Below are 26,753 nucleotides of genomic sequence, written 5' to 3' on the forward strand. Positions count from 1 at the left end.
GATTCTGCTTCTTTATCTCTGCTGCAAGATTAGAAATTTACAAAGGAATGGAAAGCAACCAAATCCTGGTACAGGAAGGTTGTGCTCTGAAGCTACCAATGGAGATGAAACTTGTGATTTACACAGTACGGGAATGGTTACCTACAGGCACCAAAAGTCAGGCAATGGGCTTGTTCTACCTTAACAAAAGCCCTGTTGTTGCCAGAGCAGCTTCAAAGGGTGAATTCTTTGAAGGCAGCTACTGTCACTAGTTAATTGGAAATGTCAAGTGCTTTAAACATTCCCCCCTTCCCCCAGCTTTAAATTAAGGTGATGGCTGTATCTCTCAGGTTGAAGTTTGCTCTACTGGATTCTTACAAAAGCCGTTCCTTCCACTTTTGCTACCTTATAGGGTCTTTGCTTAGGATCTTGGCCCAAGTAACCTGAAAGGAGGGGGTGGAGTGCTGCTGGTGTCATCCAGGGATTTGCCCTGCAGACTTTGTATACTCTTATTTGTTTATCTGCATAACTGGGCAAGATAACCAGTTTTAATTATTCACTGTTTGCATTTATGATAGTGTTGACACCCTGTGTGAACAAAATCCAAGAAAAAATATTCATAAAAAGCCAAATATTAAATCAGGAGTTTTTTTTTAAATAATTTTTTTTCTTTTTGAAAAAACAAACATTCCACTTTAAATTGATGTCCAAATGGAATACCGACAAAATATCAACAAAAGGAATGCAGGTAGGTTTTGAAGGTTAGCTGTGTTGGTCTGCCATAGAGTGTCAGATATTCATGGAAACGGTTTGGGAAACAAGTACACAGCAAGTATATCGGCTCATTAAACCACGGGTTTCTCGTTGGTTGGTTTAATCTGAATTTTGTGTTTTCTGTTGTATGTTTTGCACAAGAGGCCGTGATTGGTTCACTTATGATTCCTCATTTCCATAGTGTTCAGGATTAGCACTATTGAGTCCACACACATAACAAGAGTTCCCACCAGGCTTTCTCAGATTTGAAACCCTGCTGATTGCACTGTTTGAATACGCGGAAAGGAGCTTGCTGAACAGGCCCAAGCTGCTCACAAACAACCTAATAGCTCAGCAAAAGAAATTGACAAAAACGGGAGCCAAACCACCAGGGGTTTGAACACCCCTGACTTCCAACATGGCAGCTGACTCTGTAAGACATTTGCTTGAGCAACTGCCTTTCAGGATTCATACTCAAAAGTTACTCCTAAGTAGAAGTCTGTGTTTTGGAACACCATCACCTCTAGCCATGTTTGGAGCACTGCAAAAAACAGACATTCAATCTGCTGATCCGGATTTCACTCTGGGCATGACCTTGGCAGGAAATAAATGCTGCAGTAAACAACTAGTTCAATTCCTATTTTTTTTTTTTTTAAGCACGAAGGGGACGCTTCCAGCTTGCCAACAGCAGCACGTGATGGCCGACAGCCTCTGGAGAAAGGTCGCTATCTTTATCAAGACGCTTTTGGGCTTTCCTTGAAATGCCTCAGATGTTTTGCCTGAGAGGAAACCTTGAAATTCTTTCCCTCAAGCAGGGGCTGAAGGAAAGATGAAGAGAACCACTAAGGCCAGAGAAGAATTCCAAGGCAAAGGCAAAAGATGCAAATTAAATTCTTCTGTAGTTAGATTTTAATGTATTTTTAAAGATCGCATCGTTGCTCATATATTTATAGATCCCACTAAGGGAGGAACTTGAAATGCATCGGGAAGTTTACATTTATACTTATAAATCCTCAAATGAATTTTACATTACTCTTTTAATTGTAACTTTTGGCTTTGATTTTGACTTTTTCACACAGGCAGGGCCTCCCATCTCTCCTTGACATATCTCTGAATTCAAAATGTGGTGGTAGCTTACACCAGCGGTCCCCAACCTTCTAGTAGTTGGGGACCGCCTCCGAGGGTTGGAGAGAGCCAGCGGCCCGGCTGCCGCCACCGCTCGCAAACGCGCACGCGTAGTTGTCGCGCATGCGCGTTTTCGCCACTAGGTGGCGCTAACGCGCATGCGCAGAGCTGCCGCGCGTGCACCTTTTCACCAGCAGGGGGCGCAAACACGCATGCACGGCAGCTCCGCGCGTGCGTGTTTGCGTCGCTGGCGTGCCGCCGGCCGTGCCTGCTTCTTCCCCCCTCTCACTGCAGCGGGGGGGAGGAAGGCGTGGCCGCTGGCGGCCCGGTACCATGGCCTTTGAGGCCCGATACCGGGCCGCGGACCGGGGGTTGAGGACCCCTGGCTTACACTGTACACATTTGTGGCCACGAGGAAGGGGATGGGGGCAGGTCCTTCACAAGATGGAATCTTGCCACTTGGTCAGGTACCTTTTCTGCTCACCACATCTGTCCCCCGTCCCCCCTCCATAATACACTCAGACATTTTTCAGGTATGAATAGAGGGATAGACCTGATGAAGCACCAGGGTGGCTAGTAGGGTTAGGTGCTTCGGCTTGCTTTGACCACTTTGGCGATCATGGAAGCCTGAGGATGCCAGCGCCGAAGTGGACGAAACGCACCAAAATGCCCAACCCTAACTGCTAGTCTTAAGGTAGGAGCTGATGTCAGAGATCAGTTCCCCTGGAGAAAATAGTAATTTTGGAGGGTGAACTCTACATGTCATTATACCCCACTGACTTCCCTTGCCTCTACAAGTCTCAACTTCTCCAGACTCCACCCTCAAACCTCCATGAATTTTCCAAGTGAGAAAGTAACCCCAGGATATGCTTTGTTAGATTGCTCCCTAACTTTGTGTAGTGGTTAAGAGCAGCAGCTTCTAATCTGGTGAGCTGGGTTTGATTCCCCACTTACATATAGCCAGCTCGGTGACCTTGGGCTCGCTACAGTACTGATAAAGCTGTTCAGCCCGAGCAGTAATATCAGGGCTCTCTCAACCTCACCTACCTCACAGGGTGTGTGTTGTGGGGAAAGGAAAGAGAAGGCGAATGTAAGCCAGTTTGAGACTCCTTTGGGTAGAGAAAGGTGGCATATAAGAACCAACTCTTCCTCTAACAGGGTTTTTTTTGGCAGGGGCAGGGAGTCAAGAAGAAATTATTCTTATGCTGCGGCCTGTGGCAACAGCAGTTCTATCAAGGTGACTCATAAAAATTTATAATCTTCCTAGCCTGGGTAGGTGGGGCCAATCTAGAACTACCAGCAAGGATAAAGACTACCAAGTTGATCTGAGACGTTGCCCAGAAGATCAGAGCTGCTCCTGCTATTCTCCAAAACCATAAACGTTCCATATCCTGCAAGCATGTTTACAAAAATAATTGTTGGCATGGAAAAGTAACCTAATAAGACTTCATACAAAGTGATTTGGATGAACCTACTCATCTTGTCAAAGAATCCCTGAATTCATGGCTCCCCTTTTCTGATTTCTTACTGTGCTGTTAATGATATCCTGTTAATATTCATTTACAAAAATAAATGTTCCCGCTGCATGTGATGATGGCACAGCGTCAACAACTTTTTATCCACATCTGCTCCCCCCATCTCCTGGGGGGCTCAACCTGTGCCTGGCAATCCGACCTCTGAGAAAACTGCCAAAGCTTAACCCGTAACCCAATGGGATTGGAGGATGATGTTTCAAGGTGAATTCTCTATTTCTTTGTAGCAGTTTACATGGAATTTAATGCATTTGAGAGGATTAACTGGAATATTTACAGCATTATTTGCATATCTCAAGAAGAATGTTTTCTTGTAGATTATAGGGAGAAAAACTGAATGCTTAATCTGGCATTAACATCTAGAGGGTAAAGTTTTGTTTGTGATTATCTTTTCCACAGGGTCTCTCAGATGAGCATTGGTCACCACTGTGATAGAGACATCCTAAACCAAAATAATGTGTGGTTGGGTTATTAGTCTGTGGCTATTCCTATGGTCCATCTGACTAGATCAGGGGCAGTCAACCTGTGGTCCTCCAGATGTTCATGGACTACAATTCCCATGAGCCCCATGCCAACATTTGCTGGCAGGAGATCATGGGAACTGTAGTCCATAAACATCTGGAGGACCACAGGTTGACTACCCCTGGACTAGATGACCAAGACTGAAGCAGAGGTAGCAGAGGAGGACTCACCCTGACATCAGAATTCAAGGTCAAGGCCATATAATAAGTTGGAGTTTTGATATGTCAGGAGGCCATTTCAAGCTAAGGCATAGGATAGCCAAGCTCCTCTGGGCAGCTGGTGGGGGATAGGGGTTGGCTTTCCAAGAATAGGCAGATTCATTCCACATTTCAGCAGTGTGGCCATGTGAGTTCCAGTGTGACCCAGGAGAGATATAGGCAGATTGGGGATGTTGGGGCACTGCAGTTTGTCACCCGACACCTCCAATGTACCTACATCTCTTCTAGGTGCAGCGGTGCAGAGGTTAAGAGAGGTGGCTTCTAATCTGGTGAGCCAGGTTTGATTCCCCACTCCTCCACAGGCAGCCAACTGGGTGACCTTGAGCTAGTCATAGGCCTAATAGTTCTGTTCTGACAGAACAGTAACATCCGGGCTCTCTCAGCCCCACCTACCTCACAGGGTGCCTGTTGTCAGGAGAGGAAGGGAAGTCAATTGTAAGCCACTTTGAGACCCCTTCTAATAGAGAAAAGTAAGGTTTAAAAACCAACTCTTCTTCATCTTCAGGGTCAAGTTGGAGTCATGTAGGTACGTCACTGAAATGTTGGATCTTCCTCTCTTTTGGGGTAGGAGTTCTCCCCACCAGTCGGTTGATTGGAAGTGGGGAGGCAGGACCTGGCAGAGAGGGACCCTGTCCCTACTGGTAGAGGGAGGTCTGGCTTCCATAGTAAGGCCCATGAAGTGGGGGGAGGGGGGGGAAGATGATAAGCAGCAGTGCCGATCAGAATGAGGAAATTATAATTAGCTGAAGGTAGAATTCCACACTGGGAACACACAAGGAGTGGTGGATGGTGGGAATCATTTGAATCTTCCCTTCCAAATCTCCCCTTTCAGGATTCCCCTCAGGGGCCTTAACAGGTCAATCCTCCCTTTTTTTTCCCCCTCGGCTGCTCAATACTGTGTCCTTCTTAAAACACACCCCTTTTAAAGGGTTTTCCTCAGGGAGGGTTTGTTTACAAAGTCCTGTTTTTCTACATATCCTGGGGAGTTCCCAGAGTAGGTGAAAACACCCGATCTTGAATGTGACTGGCTTCTTTGTGCTGCTTTTGTGACTGGTACTAGGTCTAAGCATATGACAGCTGTTCCAACCAGTGTAACTCAGACCCCATAGTTTATACCAGGGGTAGTCAACCTGTGGTCCTCCAGATGTTCGTGTACTACAATTCCCATGAGCGAATGCTGGCAGGGGCTCATGGGAATTGTAGTCCATGAACAACTGGAGGGCCACTGGTTTATACATTGCTTCTATGGTTGCCAAAGGACCTGGTGATCCCCTGAGCTCATCTCCAAAGTAAAGAGATCAGTTCCCCTAGAGAAAAACAGATGATTTGGAGGGTGGTATTCTACCCCACGGAAGTCTTCCACAGCTCCACCCCATAATCTCCAGGAGTTTCCCAACCTGGATCTTGCAACCTTACCTCCACTGGCCAGGGGAGACCTGGCAGCCCTAGTTGCTTCCTTAATCTGGATACCTTATTAGCTGAAGAGACCTACTAGACAGAACCGAGAGCTCTCTATGCTTACACATTGGAGATTCTCTGGCCACTGTTCTTGTCCTTAGAGTGGACTCCTCTGAAAAGTAGACTAGTGTTTGTTTTTGGTCCCTTGCACCCTGGGCTTGTCCTAACCCCTGGTGCTCTGACACAAGGTAACCGAAGGGTGCAAGATCCTGGGCAAATATTGATTATATCAAGATGGAATGTTCACAGGCCCACAAACATTTGAATACCCTGCTTAAACTGGATGAGGAAAAGACAATCAAATATGATGAACTAAAGTCTGTAGTAAAATCTGTGTGTATAAGTTCCAGAATATTTCTAGTACAAACCACAAAGCTACAGCACCATAAATAAGGTCCAAACATTGAAAACGGAAGAATAGCTGATTGCTAACACGGGGGTGCTGTTTCATAAACTGATATGGATTTTAAAAATCTACAGAAAGATTTGAGTGAAGAAGTTTTTAAGTAACCCTAGCGATGATAAAGATGAAAATGGGAGACTTGTTTAGGCTCACCACCCTCTCCATAGCAGGTAGTAAAGTCTACCCATATTTGACTCCTAACATCATTCAGTTTACCACAGATTATGGACAAGGAAAGACTTGACACATACCTGCCATTTTCAGTGGCAGCCCTGTGTATTGTAACCTGCTATTCCTCCAGATTGGACTGACTACCTGCAATTCACTAGCAAAACAACTAGGTCTGTGGCTCACTTGACTTTGGTGAAAGCTCCTAGACAACTTTAAAGTTATATACAGGGATATAGAATTATGGGAAACTAGGAAAAAAGCCCATTGTATAAAAAATACAATGGGCGCTAGAAGGTGGGAACAGAGGGAGGGACAGGGGAGGGCAGTGCACGGGAAGGAAGTGCACCTGAAAGAGGACGCGTTGTTGAGTGCGGGTGGCGGCGGCGGAGCGTCCTTGTTTTGGCGGCGGGCCGAGAAAGGAATGGAGAAGGGAGGCCGCGGCTTCAGGCGGCGGCTCCCAGGCGGCCTGTTGCTGTGTTCGGCGGCGGCGGCTCCTTGTAGTGGACAGCCATCTTCGACTGCGGGCGGGCTAGTGCGGGGCTCCGTTGTCGCTAGGCAAGGGAGTCCCCGGCAGCCGCGCGCAGTCGCCTCCTCTTTCCTTTCTCCACAACAGACACCCTGTGAGGTGGGTGAGGCTGAGAGAGCCCTAATATTCCTGCTCAGTCAGAATAGCTTTATCAGTGCTGTGGCGAGCCCAAGGTCACCCAGCTAGCTGCGATTAGAAGTCCGCACTCCTAACCACTACCATACTAAGCGTCTTGTGGCGCAGAGTGGTAAGGCAGCAGACGTGCAGTCTGAAGCTCTTCCCATGAGGCTGGGAGTTCGATCCCAGCAGCCGGCTCAAGGTTGACTCAGCCTTCCATCCTTCCAAGGTCGGTAAAATGAGTACCCAGCTTGCTGGGGGGTAAACGGTAATGACTGGGGAAGGTACTGGCAAACCACCCCGTATTGAGTCTGCCAAGAAAACGCTAGAGGGCGTCACCCCAAGGGTCAGACATGACTCGGTGCTTGCACAGGGGATACCTTTACCTTTACCTTTACCTATGCCGTTTTTGTTGAGGTATATGTCTTGCCCAGGAGAGTAAGGATCTCATATAGGCAAGATAACTAGAGATGTCTGAGACTTCTTTGTTATACACTTATATCTGAATCAGGTTTTACCAGAGACATCCAGAATACCACACTGGCTAGGCTAGTATAATATGTTTATCCTGGGAACATATGAAAGATATATAGGAAGAAAGAGAGGGAGATAGTTGCCTTTCCTTCACTCTGGGGTCAGCACAATTTGCCCTAATAAACCTCGGGGCAGAGGTAGTGCTTGCAGGGTAAGTGAATTCATGGACAGGATGACTTCTAGGGCGTCACCCCAAGGGTCAGACATGACTCGGTGCTTGCACTGGGGATACCTTTACCTTTACTCCTAACCACTACACCAAACTGGCTCTAAAGGATACAGATGTGATGGTGGTATTGTCAGCATGTCATTAAAATTACCTAGTCAGATGTCAATGCTGAGGTTGACTCAATGCCCAGAACTATACTGGGTTCTACCTAATCAGGGGAACAGCAAGGAGAGTTTCGGTGAGTCAGAGATCAATATATTCACGGAATCTCCTAGGTCAGTACTTTTAAAAACTCCCAGTTTGAAATGCCAGGTTTATTCAAGAAAAGACTGAGCCAAGGCTAAAAATGCACAGGGAGGACAAGTGTAATGTTTCTGCATTCACAGATACAGAGTACTGGAACGGCTTCAAACAATATTTTAATTTATGAACATAAATGAAGACATCTTGTGCAGCCTAGGGTGCCAACTTTTAAACAGATTCAAGCGGGTAGCTGTGTTGATCTGAAGCAGCAGAACTAATGTTGAGCCCAGGAGCACGTTTAAGACCAACAAGGTTTTATTCATGGGATGAGCTTTCACGTGCACACACACTTCCTCCATAACATTGTATCTGGGTGAATATGAAAGCTCATCCCTCAAATAAAATCATGTTGGTCTTAAAGGTGCCCCTGGGCTCAGCATTTGTTCAACTTGTGAACATTCTAGTTACTCTTTTAATATCAGTTTGATCTGCAAGCATTTTTCAGGAAATGTAATGGAAATGCTATGAAAATCTCAGTAGCCCATGTCCGCTCGTCAAACCTCTATTAGAGGGACAGGACATTTCCGTCCAGTCCACCTGGAAACCCAGAGGACTCTCTAAGACCAGATCTAGAAGAAAATAAAGTCGTATGATTTTAGAGCAAGTTCACTAATTAGAAGTTCCATAACACTGTAAACTACAAGGGATTGTCTCTAAATGTTAAATTCTGCCATTACAAGTAGGCAGATTATCTGATAGTTTGCAACCCTAGCTGAAGTCCGCACAAAATACCGCACAAAATATCAGACCACGCAAAATACCATCTATATTTCACATAATAAATTGAAACAAAACACTCCTTACCTACCCACTGCAGCATATTTCACTTTCAGTGTACATAATCCATCTTGGCTGGGGAAGTGGGGAGTCTGTGATGTAATGGAGTATTAGTCTGTCTGACTGTGCCAGCCACAAAGCAAAGATCAGGACTGTAATAAAAGCAGAACTTTGAACTGTTGATGGACAAAATCTGATATTCGACGTACCAGAGAGTCATTGTGCAATACTGATTATCAGTGCAGTGTGAAGGAGAGCTGCACTCCTCTAAACCCATTGACTTCAATGGGCTTAGAAGAGTGTAAGTCTGTTTAGGATTGCACAGGTTAGGACTGCATTTCCTTGACATCTAGTGGAACATCCTGCCAAATGTCCTTTGAAATGCTTCCTCAGTGCATATTCCTTGCAACACAAAAAGCGCATTTTAATATTTAGCTGTCATGAATGCTCACCAACACCACATGGTAAAATATTTGGAAATTCAGTACACAGTTAGGGTCATAGTAAAAGATTTGGAAGTTCAGTACACAGTAAGGGTCATAGTAAAAGATTTGGAAATTCAGTACACAGTTAGGGTCATAGTAAAAGATTTGGAAGTTCAGTACACAGGGTCATAGTAAAAGATTTGGAAATTCAGTACACAGTTAGGGTCATAGTAAAAGATTTGGAAGTTCAGTACACAGTTAGGGCCATAGTAAAAGATTTGGAAATTCAGTACACAGTTAGGGTCATAGTAAAAGATTTGGAAATTCAGTACACAGAGCCAGTGCAGTGTAGTGGTTAAGAAAAGCAAAGCAAAAGAAAGAAAAAAGTTGGTTCTTATATGCCGCTTTTCTCTCCCCAAAGGAGTCTCAAAGCAGCTTACAGTCGCCTTCCCTTTCCTCTCCCCACAACAGACACCCTGTGAGGTGAGTAAGACTGAGCCTTGATATCACTGCTTAGTCAGAACAGCTTTATCAATGCTGTGGCAAGCCCAAGGTCATCCAGCTGGCTGCATGTGGGGGAGTGCAGAATCAAACCCGGCGTGCCAGATTAGAAGTCAGCATTCCTAACCACTACACCAAATATCATGGCTTCTAATCTGGTGAGCCAGGTTTGATTCCTCACTCTTCCACATGCAGCCAGCTGGGTGACCTTGGATTGATCATAGTCCTGATAGTGCTGTTCTGATCAAGCAATCCTGTCAGAGCACTCTCAGCCTCACCTACCTCACAGGGTATCTGTTGTGGGGAGTGCAAGGGAAGGCAGTTGTAAGCTGCTTTGAGACTCCTTCAGGTAGTGAAAGGCAGGCTATAAAAACCAACTATTCTTCTTCTTCCTCAACTTTGGCAATATAAGAACATTATTATCCTGCCGGATCAGACTAGAGTTCCATCCAGTCTAGCACCCTGGTTTCACACAGTGGTCAACCAGTTCCTCTGGAGAATCAACAACAAGGCACAAAGGCCAAGACCTTCTCTTGATGTTGATTCCTGACTCTAGTATTCTACATCATGTAGAATCAGCACCTCCTCTACATCATGTGGTAAAACCGGTTCCCATTTGTAAGAGTAGGAGAGTAGGAGCATAGATGGATGTAGTCCAGAAATAGAGGCACAACTTTCAGTGTAATCTCAACAGGAGTTGCATCCTTCTAAACCCCTTGAATTCTTTGGGTTTAGAAAGGTCTAACTCTGTTTCGGATTGCACTGTATGATGCTGAATAATTAAATAGCAGTTCACATCAGGGGCTACGGACCAATACGGACCAAAATTTGTGATACAATTCTCTGACAAAGTTGATTCTACATATTCCAGATAAATAAATACCTACTGCTGTTATGTAAAATCCCCCAACTAGAAGATATTCGGATGCATTTCTGGTGTTCTCCTGGGTGGGGGAGAGAACACTAAGAGAGCCAGCTAGCCATTACACTGCCATATCCCAGAGTTGTGCATGTGTGTTAGGGGCTTTCAAATCACCTTTGACTTATGACTCACCCATGAACTGACAACCTCCAAAATGTCCTGCCATTGGCCGACTTGCTCAGGTTCTACAAGCCAAGGGCCATGGCACCCTTTATTGAGTCACTCCCTCGCATGTCTGGTCTTCCTCTTTCCCTGCTGCTTTCAACTTTTCCTGGTATTTCGGTCTTTTCCATTGGCTCTTGTCTTCTCATTATATGACCAAAGTACAATAGCCTCAGTTTAATGAGAGCTTGGGCTTGATTTGATCTAGAACCCACTTGTCTTGGCAGGCCATGGTATTTGTAAAACTTCCCAACTATGTCACATTTCAAATAAATCAGTTTTCTTCCTGATCATTTCCTTGATTGTTCAACTTTCACACCTATACATGGTAATGAGGAATACTCCCAGAGCTCTGCCATGCAGACTTAGAGCAAATGGCATGGCACTTTAGTGGTGGAAAAAACAGAGTGGGCACTTAGCACTACTGGGTGAGCATTTAATACTATGTCTGCTGAAAAGGTGGGGGGCTGGGGGGACAAAATTCAGGGAACACAAGTCAGCTGGAGGGCCCCTGAATCATGTTGATGCAGTTCAGACTGAAGCCACTAGGGGTGTCAGAAAGGCATAGTACAGCAAAGAACAGTATCTAACTCTGCTGTTTTGGATCAATTCTGCACAGAGGCACAAAACTCACGCTGCCTACTGCTTGCAAACACACAGTTGTAAGTCGTGCATTTGCAAGCTTCCTGATCGGAGACCCCTCCCATGTTTTCCCGCTGCCTCATCACAGCTTTTTGCCTCCCAATGAGGCAGCAAAGGAAAACAAGTTGAACTTCTGGTCCCCATTCCTTGGCTTGTCAATCACAGCAAGCCACCAATCACAGCACAGCAGTTGTCTTAGGGAATCCAACTTTCATTCTCTTGAGCCCCAAAATTAATTTTTAAAGTGCAGTTCTGTGCTGCTATGCAATAATGCAACAATGTTAAAGCATTTTTAATTACAAATTAACGCTTCGGCATTGCTATGAAGAAATACCACAACGATAAAGCATCTCCCCCCCTTTTGGGATTTGTGTTGTTTTGGTCTCTATTTATGTTCTGGTAGATTTGTGAGAGGCTGGACATGGTGACTGGACCCCAAAGAGTGATTGTGTGTAAACAATAGGCTTAAAAACAAAGAGCATGGATGCCTAGCTGATTGGGAGAGGGTTGCTTCATCACATGCCCCCCCCCTTACCTGTTCATTCCCCACAGCCAGAAAACACAAATGGGACTGTGTTTTGCCTGCCTGATCTCCACAACAGACACCCTGAGAGGTGGGTCAGACTGAGAGAGCCCTGATACCACTGCTCGGTCAGAACAGTTTTATCAGCACTGTGACAAGCCCAAGGTCACCCAGCTGGCTGCATGTGGGGGAGTGCAGAATTTAATCCAGCATGCCAGATTAGAAGTCCGCACTCCTAACCACTACACCAAACTGGCTTTCACAAACTGGCTCTCACAGAAATCTAGTCTGGAGGTGACTGTCACACAGATCACAGTGACTAGGTATTCTGGAGCAAGGTAAGGTGCCAGTAGCCTCACTTGGCGTAGGTGGAAAAATGCCAGCTTGGCTATATTTATGACCTGAGCCTCCATGGAAAGGGAAGCATCAAAGATCACCCCTAAATTCTTGGCTAGGAATTCCATGAGTATATCAGTGCCCTGCTACTGTGGCACAGGTGGCCCTTAAAACCTCATGGTCCATCTTTTAAAATAAAGCAGGGAGCCTGTAATGTAGGTAAAGCACTTTCCCTCAACATCATTACACTACTTTTCTAATGCCTGGGGAGGGGGGGGGGCACAAAAATTCTTCAGGTCTGTGGCTTGTAAATACTAGTATGTACCTGCTTATTATCAATTGGTTGTTAGGGACCCAAGAGTAAAGCAGAGTATCTTAGTGACCTTTTGCTACCTGCACTGCAATGTGTCAGGGCAAAGTTCAGTGAACTGGCTCATGAAATTGGGGTTTGAACAGATCACAGCTCTCGCTTGCATGTCTACAGCAAGATAAGATCATCAAAAATGGAGGAGACAGACAGCTTCCCATGTCCCTGCAAAACATCTTTCATGTCGGTGCCTGTACCTCCCATTACCTAGACAGGTAGGATGTTTGTCCTGAAGCTGCTCAAGGCAAGGTGTGCTGAGCAGTTATGTGTTACGTGATTTTGCTCTGCCTTGGGTTGTTCTGCTGGCGCCCGCTTGGCTGAGTAGAAGGAGGAGGAAAGAATAACTATGTGCAAAAGATCAGCCTTTTCAATCATTCTCAAAGGCAAGTCCTACCTCTGTGTTTCCATGTGTTGAGTGCGGGCTTCTTCTTGTGCACGCCTCCCAAATCAGTATTAACCATATGTGAGGAAAACAGAAATCCTTGCATGAAGTCACATGCATATATATCCTGCTACTGTTTGCAAAGATCTGTGGAGAGGGCACTAACCCAACAATGGCGAGAGAGAGAGAATAAAACAGGACATCTGAGATGGCACAACACTCTAAATCCACATACAAGAAACTACAACTAGAACAAAACAGCATCCGTTTTTAGGTTTCCTTTTTTCTAAAGCGGATGTCATCCTTACAAATCCAGTGTTAATCAGTAACAGTTTCTGCCAACAGCATTCATCCCATCCATATCTTGGCTTGTATGGGCAGGAAAACAGCCCATGTCTCTGGGAGGCCTGCCATTTGCTTGTCCACAGCAGATAAATTACTATCCTCAAGAAACCAAGGACTGAGAGAAAAATGGCCAGTAAATAGCCTCCATAGTGTCACTCTATTAGAATTTCCCCATATTTCTGTGGTCTTTACCATAGAGATTAATGTCTAGAGTGTCATTAAAAAGTGACATCATATCCTCCCTAAATCCCACCCTCCCCTGGCACTGCCCTCAATTTTTTCCGCTATTTGCTAAGGCAACACTAGCTTCAAGGTCCTAGCCTTCCTTGGAAATCTGTGTTCCCTTTCTGGGGTTCCATAACTTAAGGAGTCCCACTACATCATTTGACAACCACTCAAATATATTGTCAAGAACACTGAAATCAAAAACATTTGCTCAGATGTCTCAAGCAAAGGGAGTCAAACCAGCAGCAATGGGAAACAAACAAACAAACAAACAAACCCAGTTTCAGTAGCAAATCCAATCAGAACCAAAGTAAAGATGATGCGCATGTCTTGCAACTTGGAACGGACTAGATTTTCCCTCATTAATGGAATTCACCCCACTCTGATCACTAAGACTCAAGCTCTCAGGTTACTACAAGATGAATCATAGAATCATAGCCTACTTCTTGAGCCTATCACGATCATCGTGTATTCTGATTGTGTCTTCTGTTATGTTTGCTACCCCTCCCAGTTTAGTATTGGCTGCAAATTTAATAAGTACTCTCTCTAATCCTTCAACCAAATCATTTATAAATATGTTGAAAAACAAAGGCCCCAGGACAGACCTCTGGGGCTCTCCACTTTATCGATCCACCTGACAGAATTAGGATCCATACCGCATTTTACCAATTTGTCAACAAGAATATCATATGGAACCTTATCAAAAGCTTTACTGAAATCCAGATAAACTATGTCCACAGCATTCCCCTGATACAGCAAGGTAGTCAGTTTCTTGAAAAAAGGGATAAGGTTGGTCTGACATGACTTGTTCTTGTGAAACCCGTGCTGAGTCTTAGAAATGACAGCTCTCTGTTCCAGTTGCTCAAGGACCGACTGTTTGATGATTTGTCCCAAAATTTTACCACCTACAGATGTCAAGCTGACGGGTAGATAGTTACTCGGATCCTCCTTTTTCCCTTTCTTGAAGATGGGAACATTTGCCCACCTCCAATTATCTGGTATCTCACCTGTTCTCCAAGCTTGTGTACCAAGATTGATAGTGGCAGAGATGGCTTTTCACTATTTTCACCTACAAAGAGAACTGCTAACTTTGTCTCAGATGCAGATCTACTAACTGTCATGCCATGCCTTGAAAAGTTAAGCATATTTATTTACACTTTTATTCCACTCTCTTTCCAAGGAATTTAGACGGACATCAGTCAATTTATCCACACTACAGCACTGTGAGGTAGGCTAGGCTAAGAGACAAGTAAGGATTTGAACCAGGTGTAGCTCTATAGCCCAACAATGTATTGTCATAGATCTAGCCAGAAATGAAAGGGGACAGTTGCTAGTCTTGAGGATACTTTGCAGGCCATATTTAAGGCTGCCCTGATCCCTCATCTAAACACGCCAAATGGGGAGTTAAGCCCTACCTGTCCCCTGACCACTTGGCCACAGTGATCCATGTGACAGTCACCTCCAGAATAGATTTCTGTAACTTGCTCTACGCAGGCCTACCCTTGTCCCTGACCCGGAAACTACAACTGGTGCAAAATGCAGCTGCCAGGGTCCTCACTGGAACATCTTGGAGGGCCCACATCCAGCCGGTGCTGAGGCAGCTGCATTGCCTACCTGGTGGAATGAGCTCCCGGGTGATCTGCGGGCCCTGCAGGATTTGTCAGCTTTCCGTAGGGCCTGTAAAACGGAGCTCTTCCACCAGGTCTATGGTTGAGGCTGGGGTCAGCAAATCAGGGACATCGCTCCCCCCCTAGGAGTTGGAGTGTACGCTACTCCCCAATCCTTTCCTCTTCACCTCTTTAATAACTGGGGGAGGGATGGGATTTTTAGCCGTCATGTTAGTAGATTGATGTTTTAATGGGAATTTTAATGGGGTTAGTTGTTGTGACCCGCCTCGAGCCTGTCAGGAGAGGTGGGAAATAAATCTAAAATAACAACAACAACAACAACAACAACAACAACAACAACAACAACAACAATAATAAGGCAGTCTGCAGTCCAGCCAATCTGTTAAGTTATGGTTAAATGTTTTAAATGGTTTCGCAGCTTAAATGTTCAATAATATTGATGCAATTTACTGAGGCTAACTTTGGAGCACATTGTATTTTACATTCTATCAGAGCATGTATATCAGACTATATTGTGAACTGCCCTGAGCCGCAAAAGTATAAAAATGCAATCAGTCAGTCAATCAATCTGTCAACCAACCAACCTGAATTTTTGGAAGTTATATAGTAATAAATAATATTTATTAATTTATTTACCTCATGTAAATAAGGTACTTTCTTCCTGAGACTCAAGATGGATTACAAAATATAGAAATCTGTTCAACCAAACAGCATAAGGTATCTTTCTTAAAGATCACATTGTATGCCATAGGACGAGGTAGCCAAATTGTGGCTCCCCAGATGGCCATGGACTACAATTACCATGAGTCCCTGCCAGCTGGGTTCTTGATAATTGTCGTCCATCTATATCTGAAAAGCCACAATTTGACAACCGCTGCTGTATGACTTTACAATATAACGAGTTAGCCAAGAATGCGAGCCCCTATCACGAGGGACAGTTATTGTTGGAAGATGTTTTTGAAAAACTATAAATATGGGCCCCTTCTTAGAGGGGGCTAGTTGCTTGAGACCTGCTTACTATTAACCTTTTAACAGGCTTAGATAATTGTCCTCATTTCATTATCTATGTAAACATTAATGGACAGCATTTCAGGCTAGTTCATGTTAAAGATGTTTGAATGAAAATATAAAAGGGCAGCAAGGATTCTCTAGTATTTTTACTTGTATGCCGTTTTTTTAAGAGCCTCTTGTGGCGCAGAGTGGTAAGGCAGCTGCCTGACAGCTTTGCCCATGAGGCTGGGAGTTCAATCCCAGCAGCCGGCTCAAGGTTGACTCAGCCTTCCATCCTTCCGAGGTCGGTAAAATGAGTACCCAGCTTGCTGGGGGGTAAACGGTAATGACTGGGGAAGGCACTGGCAAACCACCCCGTATTGAGTCTGCCAAGAAAACGCTAGAGGGCGTCACCCCAAGGGTCAGACATGACTCGGTGCTTGCACAGGGGATACCTTTACCTATGCCGTTTTTGTTGAGGTATATGTCTTGCCCAGGAGAGTAAGGATCTCATATAGGCAAGATAACTAGAGATGTCTGAGACTTCTTTGTTATACACTTATATCTGAATCAGGTTTTACCAGAGACATCCAGAATACCACACTAGCTAGGCTAGTATAATATGTTTATCCTGGGAACATATGAAAGATATATAGGAAGAAAGAGAGGGAGATAGTTGCCTTTCCTTCACTCTGGGGTCAGCACAATTTGCCCTAATAAACCTCGGGGCAGAGGTAGTGCTTGCAGGGTAAGTGAATTCATGGACAGGATGACTTCTAGCCTCTTCTATGAGATATGTGTGAGAAACAAATTCCTTCTTTTTCAGATAAGTGGTCTATTGACCTTTGTCTAAAGCAGGGGTAGTCAACCTGTGGTCCTCCAGATGTCCATGGACTACAATTCCCATGAGCCCCTGCCAGCATTTGCTGTTACAATGTGATTCGTTCTCACTGGCCTGCAATCCTTTCCCCGAGATATTTTGGCTTACATCTCCCACTACTCTAATTAGAGTTTAGGGAGGAGGAAAGCAATTCTAGAGCTATTTAAGATAGTTTTGTCACAATACATTTTGTCTGGTTGGCACCTGAACTGGGCCCTGTCCTTGTCATGTTCGTTAATATTGAAGATAGATATATATAAAACAAGGAAGCCTTGCACTCTCTGTTATCTGGGGGTTTTCCAGCTTCAGTTGAAAGTACAGGTGAATCAAATGAAAACAACAAATTTGTTAATCACAGCTGGTTGTGGATTCTTGGCATAGCCCCTGGAACCATTCATTAGGAAAGCGTTTCAGTATTGGTCATATTGTTCTCTCTCTCTCTCTCTCTCTGATTTCTATACCACACTTCCATATGGTTCAGGGCGGTTTACATACATCATGGGGGGATACATGGAACAAACTTATATTTATATTTTATATGTTATGATATTATTTTTATATGTTATGAAACGTATAAATATACTCCTTGACTCAGGCAATTGATGAACAATTCTTTCTAAGACAATAAATGATTTGGGTTGCTTATTGAGCAAAACCGTTCCTTATCTTTATTCGGCAACAGTTGACTACTCGGCCCACGTGGGCAGAACTAGACAATATAGAAGAGTTGGGGCTACCATAGAAAACGGCATTCTTGAAATTAGGTGTTCCCTTTAATGGTCAGGGAGTTTCTTTTTGTAGGATGATACTAACAGGATGTGAGTTTATCTCATACAGCATAATGATGTCAGAAGAGAGAGAGGATGGGAACAGGATACAGGCAGCGTTTTTGGTAGCTGCCATATGCATAGGGTGGATAGATACATTTTACGGGCATTTGAGGGATCTAGCCAGTGCTACATGCCCATGACTATGATAACGTCAGTTTATGACTTTTTGAAAATATGGTACAAATTTGTATAGAGCAGATAATGAAAGACTCACTCCTGCTTCTCAAAGCCCTAGCTGAGGTGACTTCACAGGGTTGTCATGGAGATAAAGTTAGATTACTTGATATACTGCATTGTCAATTCCCTGGCTACTCCAAGCCTAAACCAACATTCCCAACTAGGAGTTGCTCATGAAGAGAAAGACCAGATATTTTGTGGTAGGGAGAAATCAAGTACAACCCCCTGACTTCATTGGAGGAATGGTAGGAGCATAAAACTGTACTAGGTCCTCTCTCTGATGATGCAATTTAGCCCATCCGACCAACTGGGGAAGTTGGGAGGGAGAAACATGAGTTGTGCAGACTAGACGGCCAGCAGCTGTACCAGATCCCATGCAGCATGAAACTGTTTTGAGTCAGTCGCATTCTCCTTTTAGGGTTTGATGGTGTTTGGGGGAAGCAAGTTTAAAATACAAATGGGAGGTTAGTTCCTGGGATGCAATCCCGGGCATAATTTTACCTAGCAACTCTCTGCCTGTGATAAGGGGGAAAGCAACAGGTATTGAACTGGGGAGCTACTTTAGGGTATCAAGAGTGATGGGATCTGGAACCCACTCAGTTTGTGCCTGAGCAGCTCATAAGCAGAAGAAAATTCATCCTGTGAAGGCTGTCCTAAAATGCCTATTACTTGAAGACAGGTGAGTGTGAAAGAATGCCTTTTTGGGATACTGTTTCCTGCCTTTTATATTGCACTGAAAACGTCAGCCAGGGAATGAAAAACACTACAGAGAGAATCGGTCTGGAGAGAGCACTGAGTCCCTTTGCTTGGCTGCTCTTGTCGCACACTCCTTAGCCTATTACAGGATTTAACATCCTCATCCATTATGATCAATAATTATTTCCCGCCTCTTCTCTTGGCAGTTATCAGATCAATAGTGATGGACGGCAGCCAACAGACCAAGTAGGTTGTAGCAACTGTTTTCTATTCACTTCTTTCAGATCCTTTGCCTGTGTCTAACAATCTTAATTTCCAATTTCCTCCATGAATCAATAGCCTATTCTGACAGCGACGCTTCCTTCTTCTAGTACTGCTTTCAGGGTCGCCTCCCCCCCCCCCCAACACACACCAGGCATTTCTGCAACAGCCAATGACAGCTGCCATATGTGGAAATAATACGCTGAATTTGGGTTAGGTGGGGACTAGGGCCCAGTCCTGAACACAACATCATAAGGCACTGAAATATTACTTAGGAGGAGGAGGAGGCCACCTGCTCCGTAACACAAACTGCCAAGTTCAGCTTACCTTGCTGTGTTATCCACATGCAAACAGGATGTAAACATGATGGACAAGACAATCCTCGACTAGAAACCAGGTGCAACGGAAGGCCTTCTTAAACAACTGTAGTCCTTTTCCCTGGTGGGCCTGAAGAATTTTCATAAGCGTGGACAAGTCCTTTACTCCAGCAGGGTCCTGAATTCCCTTGCTGCATCACCACGAGACGGATTGGAGGCTGAGGTTCTGTTGGGGTCTCCGGAGCATATTCTTTGCTGGGATCTTTCCCCCTGCAGTCATACAGCACACAAGAAATTAGGAAAACCAAAAGCAGGATGACATAGCTAACTACAAGGATGACCAAATTCAAGGTAACTGGGTCAATTTCCAAAATATCCATTGGCTCCCATAATATTTAGCTGAATCTCAAGGCATGAAGCTGTATATAGCTATATACATACACACATGCACTTGTGAGCTGTAGCTAACTGATAGAATAGATGTGTTGGCTTTGTGGTAAAAATACTTTAATCCCCTGCACTCCAGTAGCAATGGATTTCTCCCCCCTGAACTGCATGACTAAAGCAGCTCAGTTTAATAACTTAAGCTTCTTCTTTTAATACCATGTTGCTAACAGCAGTGGAAACTAAATTTGAATGTTTCAGGGCAGCACAATATCCATCTTTCTTCATAAAGGAGAATTGTACATGATCTGTTCCCCCATCTTCAGCCTTGGGAGGCGTAGAGTTCTGTGCTCTCCTCCCCAAGAGACTGAACTTACTCTGCAGAGGGCACTGAGCAGGGCCTGGTCTGTTCAGGAGCAGGCAAGGACGGGGCACAAGAGCAGTCTGGGGCACAGGAGCAGTCAAGGACTGGGGCAGGCAGGGTCTGGAGGGCAGGAGCTTTCAATGTCTGGCTCCAGAACCATCAGTGTCTGGAGGTGGCAGCATCTACAACTGGATCTGGCAGGCCAAGTGATCCTGCAAGACTGTCTTATTCAGGCCCCAGCTGGCTGGGAGGTAGCTGACTAACTGAGCCCAGGTGTATTGCTGACACCAGCTGGAGTTCCTGAGGTGGCTCTGCCCACTACTTTAACTGTACCCTGGTGTTGTGTGCAGCTAGCCTGGAACTTTGCCTCCTGTGTGCCACTTCAGCACAGGCCTTCTGCCACTGGTGTTTCTGAAGAGCAGGAGAGAGTTCGGGGGGGGGGGGGAGCTACAGGGTCAGGCTTTAGTCCTGCATGACAGGACTGGTGATGATTTCAGGGAATGGTGGAAAGGTTTCTCTTGTAGGCTCCAGCAAGACAGTTCCTGGTGCTAAGGAGATGGCACTTGCGGGTGGTTCTGCAGTTCTAGATCCTTCTTTGTCCCTAGGGATGCTAGCTCTGGGTTGGGAAATAGCTGGAGATGTTGGAGGCGGAGCCAAGAGTGGGCGGTATTTGAGGAAGGGAGGAACCTCCATGGAATATAACGCAATGAATCCACCCTCTAAAGCAGTCACTTTCTCCCGGGGAACTGATCTCTGTCACCTGAGATGAACTGTAAAACCGGGGAGTCCTCAGGTCCCACCTGGGGACTGTCATCCCTGGTATAATGCCAAACAGTCCACCCTCTAATGCAGCCATTTTCTCCAGGGGAACTGATCAGTTGTAATAATGAGAGATCTCCAGGCCCCACCTGGAGGCTGGCAGCCCAGTCCCACAGCAAAGCTTTGGAATGTGTGGATCGTGATTGGTTTTAAAGGAAGTTGGGTATGCCACAGAATCTGATTGTTTTGATGCCACCGGCAAATGGTTTCCAGTTGGCAAAGGATTCAGACAAGGATGCATTCTATTTTCATGCGTCTTCAATCTGTTTGCAAACCATGTCATAAGAAAATCTGCAGTAGATTTAGGTAGTGGAATGAAAACTGGTAGAGGGAACTATTTGAGCTAAGAAGGTGATACCTCATTATTGGTGGAAGGTGGTGAAGACTTGAAACAACTACTGATGAAGGTAAAAGCAGAAAGTGCCAAGGCAGGATGACAACTGAACATCAAGAAGATAAAAGTAATGACTACTGGGGAATTAGATAATGTTAAGGTTGGTGATGAAGAAATTGAAATTGTTCAAAATTGTCTATTACTTGACTCCATCATCAACACAAAGGGAGACTGGGGGTTGGGCTAGATGGCCTATATGGCCCCTTCCCACTCTATGATTCCACAATTATGTATCTAAGAAAGGGGATTGAGCACAACAGCCATGAAGGAGCTAGAAAAGATCCTTAAGTATAAGGATGTGTTGCTGATGATCAAGATCAAGTTAATTCATGCCATAGTAATCCCTGTTACTATGTATGGGTGCGAAAAGACAACAATGAAGAAAGCTAACAGGAAGAAAATAGATTCCTTTGAAATGTGGAGTTGGGGGAGAATTTTACGGATACCATGTACCACCCAAAAGACAAGACAAATGTGGGTTCTAGATTAAATCTAGCCTGAACTTTCCCTAGAAGCTGGGAACTTTCCCTGAGGCTATTATACTTTGGTCACATTATGAGAAGAGAAGATTCACTGGAAAAGACAATACTGCTAGGAAAAGTTGAAAGCAACAGGAAAAGAGGAAGGCTCAACATGACTTGGATTGACTCAATCAAGCCCTCAGGTTTGCAAGACTTGATCACTGCTGTTAATGACAGAACATTTTTGAGGTCATTAACTCATAGGGACACCGTAAGTCAGAAGTGACTTGAACATCCTTAACATACATAATGCCCTTAGTCCTTCTTACCTGTGATGGGAAAATGCCTAAAGGAAACTAACCAGAACATGGTATTGTGGCATATGGTATTGTGGAATGGTACAGAATAGCCCGATATCATCAGAACTTGAAAGCTGAGCTAGGCTGATTGTTGGATGGGATGGCCAACCACCTCTGCTTATTCACTTACCTTGAAAACCCCATTGGGGTCACCATAGGTTGTGGCTGTGAGTTGATGTCACTTTACACACACCAAATGTTAGAACACAGGGAAATTCAGATTTGATTCTGAAGGACTCTCGCAAGCATTATTTATATCTACCTGTTTAAATGTTGTTTAGCAGCTGTGGCTTCCTTCAAAAAGATCCTGGGTACTACAGTAGTATAAAAATGGAAGTAAAGAAAATGACGCAAGTCAGTTTGGGTCCAAAAAGCAGGGTATCAAGGAAGCATAAAATAAATAATAGTGTGACTCAGAAGAATCCCCGTACTCTTCATAGATCTAGGCTTCCCACAATTAAGGAATGGTAGTTAAAGATGTTTGAAACTAATTAAAATATTTAGGGTAGTCATGTCTCCAGAAACATGAGTTGGGAATTTTGAACTTTGTGGTTGTCATGCAAAACATCCATTTAAAATTCATGCATTGTCCCACTTTTGTTTGAAAAGAAGGATCCAGCAGAAATAAATGTCTCAATGTGAACGGATATGGTTTCACTTAGTGGAGGTATCTCTGAAAATGAAACATCCCTGATGACATCCCCTCCCCCCCCCCCAGCTTTCTCAACAGAGGGGAGGGGTGTGGCTCAAAGGCAGAGCACCTGCTTTGCATGCGGAATAGTCAAAGAATTTCAGTCTTGCAGAGGGGTGTGTGTGTTTATGTGGGAGGGCTTCTTGGGCAACCTGTGCTAACTGGCTGGGGGAGGAAGGCTTCATTCCGCTGGAGACTCTGATTTCGGTCGCTTGCTACCAGGGAAGGTTCATTTTGTTCCTAGCTAAGCCCTGCCTTTTTTCCCCATCACTATATTTGTTATTTATAGACACCATTCATAAATGTATTCACTTATAGAATGTATTTTATCTCCCCCAGTAGAGTTCCAAAGCAGCTTATAAAAAAAAAACCCACAATTTAAACCAACTTCAATAAATACAGTCTAAAAACAAAGAATGCTTAACAAATTCAGAGCCGGTATCCACTGGTTTTGTCAAGAGCTAAGCAGGATAAGGACTGATTTTATGAACTTAGGCAGGTTGTAAGTGGGTGGGCAGGAAGGGATGTGCCGGTGTTTGTCTCTTGTGGCCCTTCCCTGCATACCTAGAGAACTGATGATTGCCACTGTTGGATGGTAGGTGAATTTCCTCCAGGCCAGGCTGGATTCTGGAGATGTTTGGTTTTAGGCAGGGGGATCACATGGGCATGAAATTGGGGTCAGTGCGAGTGGGCAGGTGGTTGTGCAGGGGGTTGGACTAGATGGCCCCAGAGGTCCCTTCCAGTTCCATGATTCTGTGACCAAAAATGTTTGGCTTTTGCCTTTTGGCTCTGGCCCTGACCACATCCACAGCTGATGGGAGCTCTTGCTTCTTTCTCCAAGCATCTGGTGCAGGCTGGGCACAGAGAGAGAGAGAGAGAGAGAGAGAGAGAGAGAGAGAGAGAGAGAGCCCCAAACACAATACTTCCTAGGCATCATGTTTATCAATGAAGCTTACTCCCAGTGAGGTGTTGTTAAGATGGCATTAAATATTGGTTAACATCCTGCTCCAGGCAAGAGAGACCTGCTTTTCAAGGCTCTGTCCTAGGGGGACATCTCACTCTCCAAAGTCCTGATTTTAAAGCAACATCTCCATGTATTGCTTTGGAGCTATGAATGCTTAAGAATAGATAGCACATTAAAATATCTTGATAAACCCTGACCTGGATGGCCCAGGACCATATCACCCGATAAATGTTTAACAAACTTAAATATCTTTAAACAGCCCGTGGCGCCACGGGCGCCACGGACTGTATAATTCGTTAAGCCCCCTAGAGGTGGGCTTTGTCCGTGATGAGAAGGGTCCGGGTTGGACCCTTCCTCACAACAGACAATCGGAGGGACCAATCGGCAGGCGCGAAGCGCCTCGCGCAGTGTCAGACCGCCGCCCGAGGGAACCCCCAGCAGTCGCGCGAAGCGCGGCTGCTGGGGATTCCCTCCTTGCCGGTCTGACACTGCGGGAGGCGCGAAGCGCCTCGCGCAGCGTCAGACCGCCGCCCGAGGGAACCCCCAGCAGTCGCGCGAAGCGCGGCTGCTGGGGATTCCCTCCTTGCCGGTCTGACGCTGCGGGAGGCGTGAAGCGCCTCGCGCAGCGTCAGACCGCCGCACAAGGCAACCCCCCTTTCAAAACCCCTTTTTATAAAGGGGCTTTGAAACTAGTATATATATAAACAATTAATTAATTCCCACCCCTTTGGGAAACCCTCCCAGGGCCATCACGAAACCCTGGCTGAGAAGGCCTGCCCTGTGGTGTTGCCATAATGAAGCTGTGACTGGATGCCACTTTCCACCATCACTTGTCTTGATGCCCCATTGGTTATGACTAGGACAAGAAACTACTGTTGCTGTTCCTGTCACTATGCAAGTTAGTTGAGGTATGCAAAGAAACTGGCATGCAATACTTCCTTCTAATTTTCCTGATTTTCCTCCCTGCTGAACATTCGTCTCTTAAGCCTCAATGTTACATGCAAATCAGACATGGTCCCCCAATTTGGGAAGCCAGCTAGAAGTGCAATAGAACAGTGGTCCCCAACCTTTTTGAGGCTGGGGACCGGCAGGGCAACTGGCCGCCCGCACATGCCACCCGCTGGCCGCCCGCACATGCGCGAAACTGGCTGCCCGCGCATGCACGAAAGTGCCACGCATGTGCGATTTCGGCCGCGCATGTGCAATGTGTGGGCGTGGCCCTGATTCCCTCTCCCCCCCCTCCCACAGTAAGAAGCTTCCCGGGCCGCAAGCTTGCGGCCTGGGAAGTTTTTAACTGCGGGGGGGCGGGGAGAAGGAGCCGCGGCCCGGTGCCAAGGCCTTTGCGGCCCGGCACTGGGCAGAGGCCCGCGGGTTGGGGACCACTGCAATAGAAGACTATGCGAACAGAGGGCAGGACTTTCCTCAGCTTTACACCAATCCTCCTAAATTAAATGATTATTAAGTATCAGTCATATTTCTGCTCTTCTGCTCTATGAGGGGGTCGAACGGCTCTTTGGGGGTTGAACGACCCTTTCACAGAGGTGTTGTTGTTGTTAGGTGTGAAGTCATGTCCGACCCATCGCGACCCCATGGACAATGATCCTCCAGGCCTTCCTGTCCTCTACCATTCCCCGGAGTCCATTTACGTTTGCACCTACTGCTTCAGTGACTCCATCCAGCCACCTCATTCTCTGTCGTCCCCTTCTTCTTTTGCCCTCGATCGCTCCCAGCATTAGTTCACAGAGGTAGCAGCAGGGAAAGCAGTTTGGCCAGGGGGACACCATCCACACAACAGCCTTGCGGTGTAGATCGAGTGTTCGTCTGTCTGGAGCAGAGGAAAAGAGTGAGATATGGTGGGACAAGAGGCAGAACTGAACTGAGAAACCCCAGGGGGAAAAAAAAACAATTTATATACTGGGGGTCACCACAACATGAGAAAATGTATTAAAGGGTCGTGGCATTAGGAAGGTTGAGAACCGCTGATATAGACTGATTGCTATTCATTGCAATATCTTCTCTTATCTTCTCTTACTATACTATATTTTAACTAAAGCAGCACTGATGCCCTCTAAGCGGTATAAGCGCCTGGCAGTTAAGGCAAGTGAATTATATGCACGTGACTTCTTCTCACTCTTTTTTTCCTCTGGAGCCCTCTCTAGCTGCTTGTGGTTTTAATTCCTGCTTGGGTAACATTTGATTGTGTTGGCAGATAACGAGAAGGGGACATTGAGAGTGGGATGAAGAAATGCCACAGGCTTCCTACACAGTTCCTGGAAGACCTATGGCTTACGTATCTCTGGATTGGATGACCCTTGCAGAAGGACCAGCAAAACCCTGGCAACTGAGAAGACTATTCAAAACAAGAGACTATGTTATTTCATTAAAGTGTCTCTACAAAATGTCCTTAAGCCACAAGAATGGGATGCATTATGCAGCCCATGCCATGAGCCAGATGATGCCAGAGCTCAAGGGCTTAATTTACATGGCTCTTCCTGCTTCTTGCCTGGGATGATGCCAGAGTTGGGGCGTGGGCATCCGTGTCCGTGTGGCGCAAGGGAAAGATCAGAAGGCTTTCGTGTCAATAAGAGGGAGGTGCTTTTCATCCAAAGTGGTCTAGCGAGAAGTGTCCCCATTTAGCAATTCTTGGGCTGCCACCTGCTGGTTGTCTCTGCTTTTATGGTAGCCCTCCTGGCCTTGTGCCTTTTCCATCCAATGTATGTGAAGGTTTTAACAAACTTTACTGTTTTTTAAACAAATTGATTGTTTTAACTCATGCTGTCACCCGCCCTGGGCTACTAGGAAGGGTGGGAGACAAGAATAAAGATTATCATTATAATTATCATTATTATTATTGCTACCCTAGCTCCCGCCCTGTGTGAGCAGGTGAAGGAGACACGGGGTGGACTGGGAGGATAATAATGGCCCTGGGAAAAGCCCTGCCCCCACAAAGGAGGGAGGAAAAACAAGCTGGCCAGCCCTGCTGCTCTGCTGGGCCTTGGACCTGTTTTGCTCAGGCTGGGAGCAGATTCTCCTAGGCTGGACAAGGCTGGGACCACTTCTCCACTGAGGACACACCCAGCCATCAAGTTGGGATGCTTCCTGGTGCTTTTTTCTTTTTTTC

General features: G+C 45.5%; 1 protein-coding gene and 2 long non-coding RNA genes across 4 annotated transcripts in view; 2 read left to right on the forward strand and 1 right to left on the reverse strand.

Moving 5' to 3' along the window:
- The window catches only part of LOC143833183 (uncharacterized), a 30,191-nt gene extending 26,413 nt beyond the window's left edge, over positions 1 to 3,778 (forward strand). For both annotated transcript variants that reach the window (XR_013229548.1, XR_013229547.1), the window contains one exon: positions 1,390 to 3,778. This is a non-coding gene — a long non-coding RNA (uncharacterized LOC143833183). The remainder of the gene's footprint in view (positions 1 to 1,389) is intronic.
- The window catches only part of SMIM36 (small integral membrane protein 36), a 40,714-nt gene extending 21,065 nt beyond the window's left edge, over positions 1 to 19,649 (reverse strand). The window contains exon 1 of the mRNA XM_077328697.1: positions 19,207 to 19,649. Coding sequence (XP_077184812.1) covers positions 19,295 to 19,576 — 282 coding nt within the window. The 5' untranslated portion in view covers positions 19,577 to 19,649 and the 3' untranslated portion in view covers positions 19,207 to 19,294. The remainder of the gene's footprint in view (positions 1 to 19,206) is intronic.
- LOC143833184 (uncharacterized) lies at positions 12,432 to 26,407 on the forward strand. Its single transcript, XR_013229549.1, has 3 exons — positions 12,432 to 12,680; positions 18,825 to 18,864; positions 25,842 to 26,407. It is a non-coding gene; the product is annotated as an uncharacterized LOC143833184 (long non-coding RNA).
- Positions 26,408 to 26,753: the final 346 nt, after the last annotated feature.

The sequence above is a fragment of the Paroedura picta genome, chromosome 3, assembly GCF_049243985.1.
Source record: "Paroedura picta isolate Pp20150507F chromosome 3, Ppicta_v3.0, whole genome shotgun sequence".
Classification (NCBI taxonomy): domain Eukaryota; kingdom Metazoa; phylum Chordata; class Lepidosauria; order Squamata; family Gekkonidae; genus Paroedura; species Paroedura picta.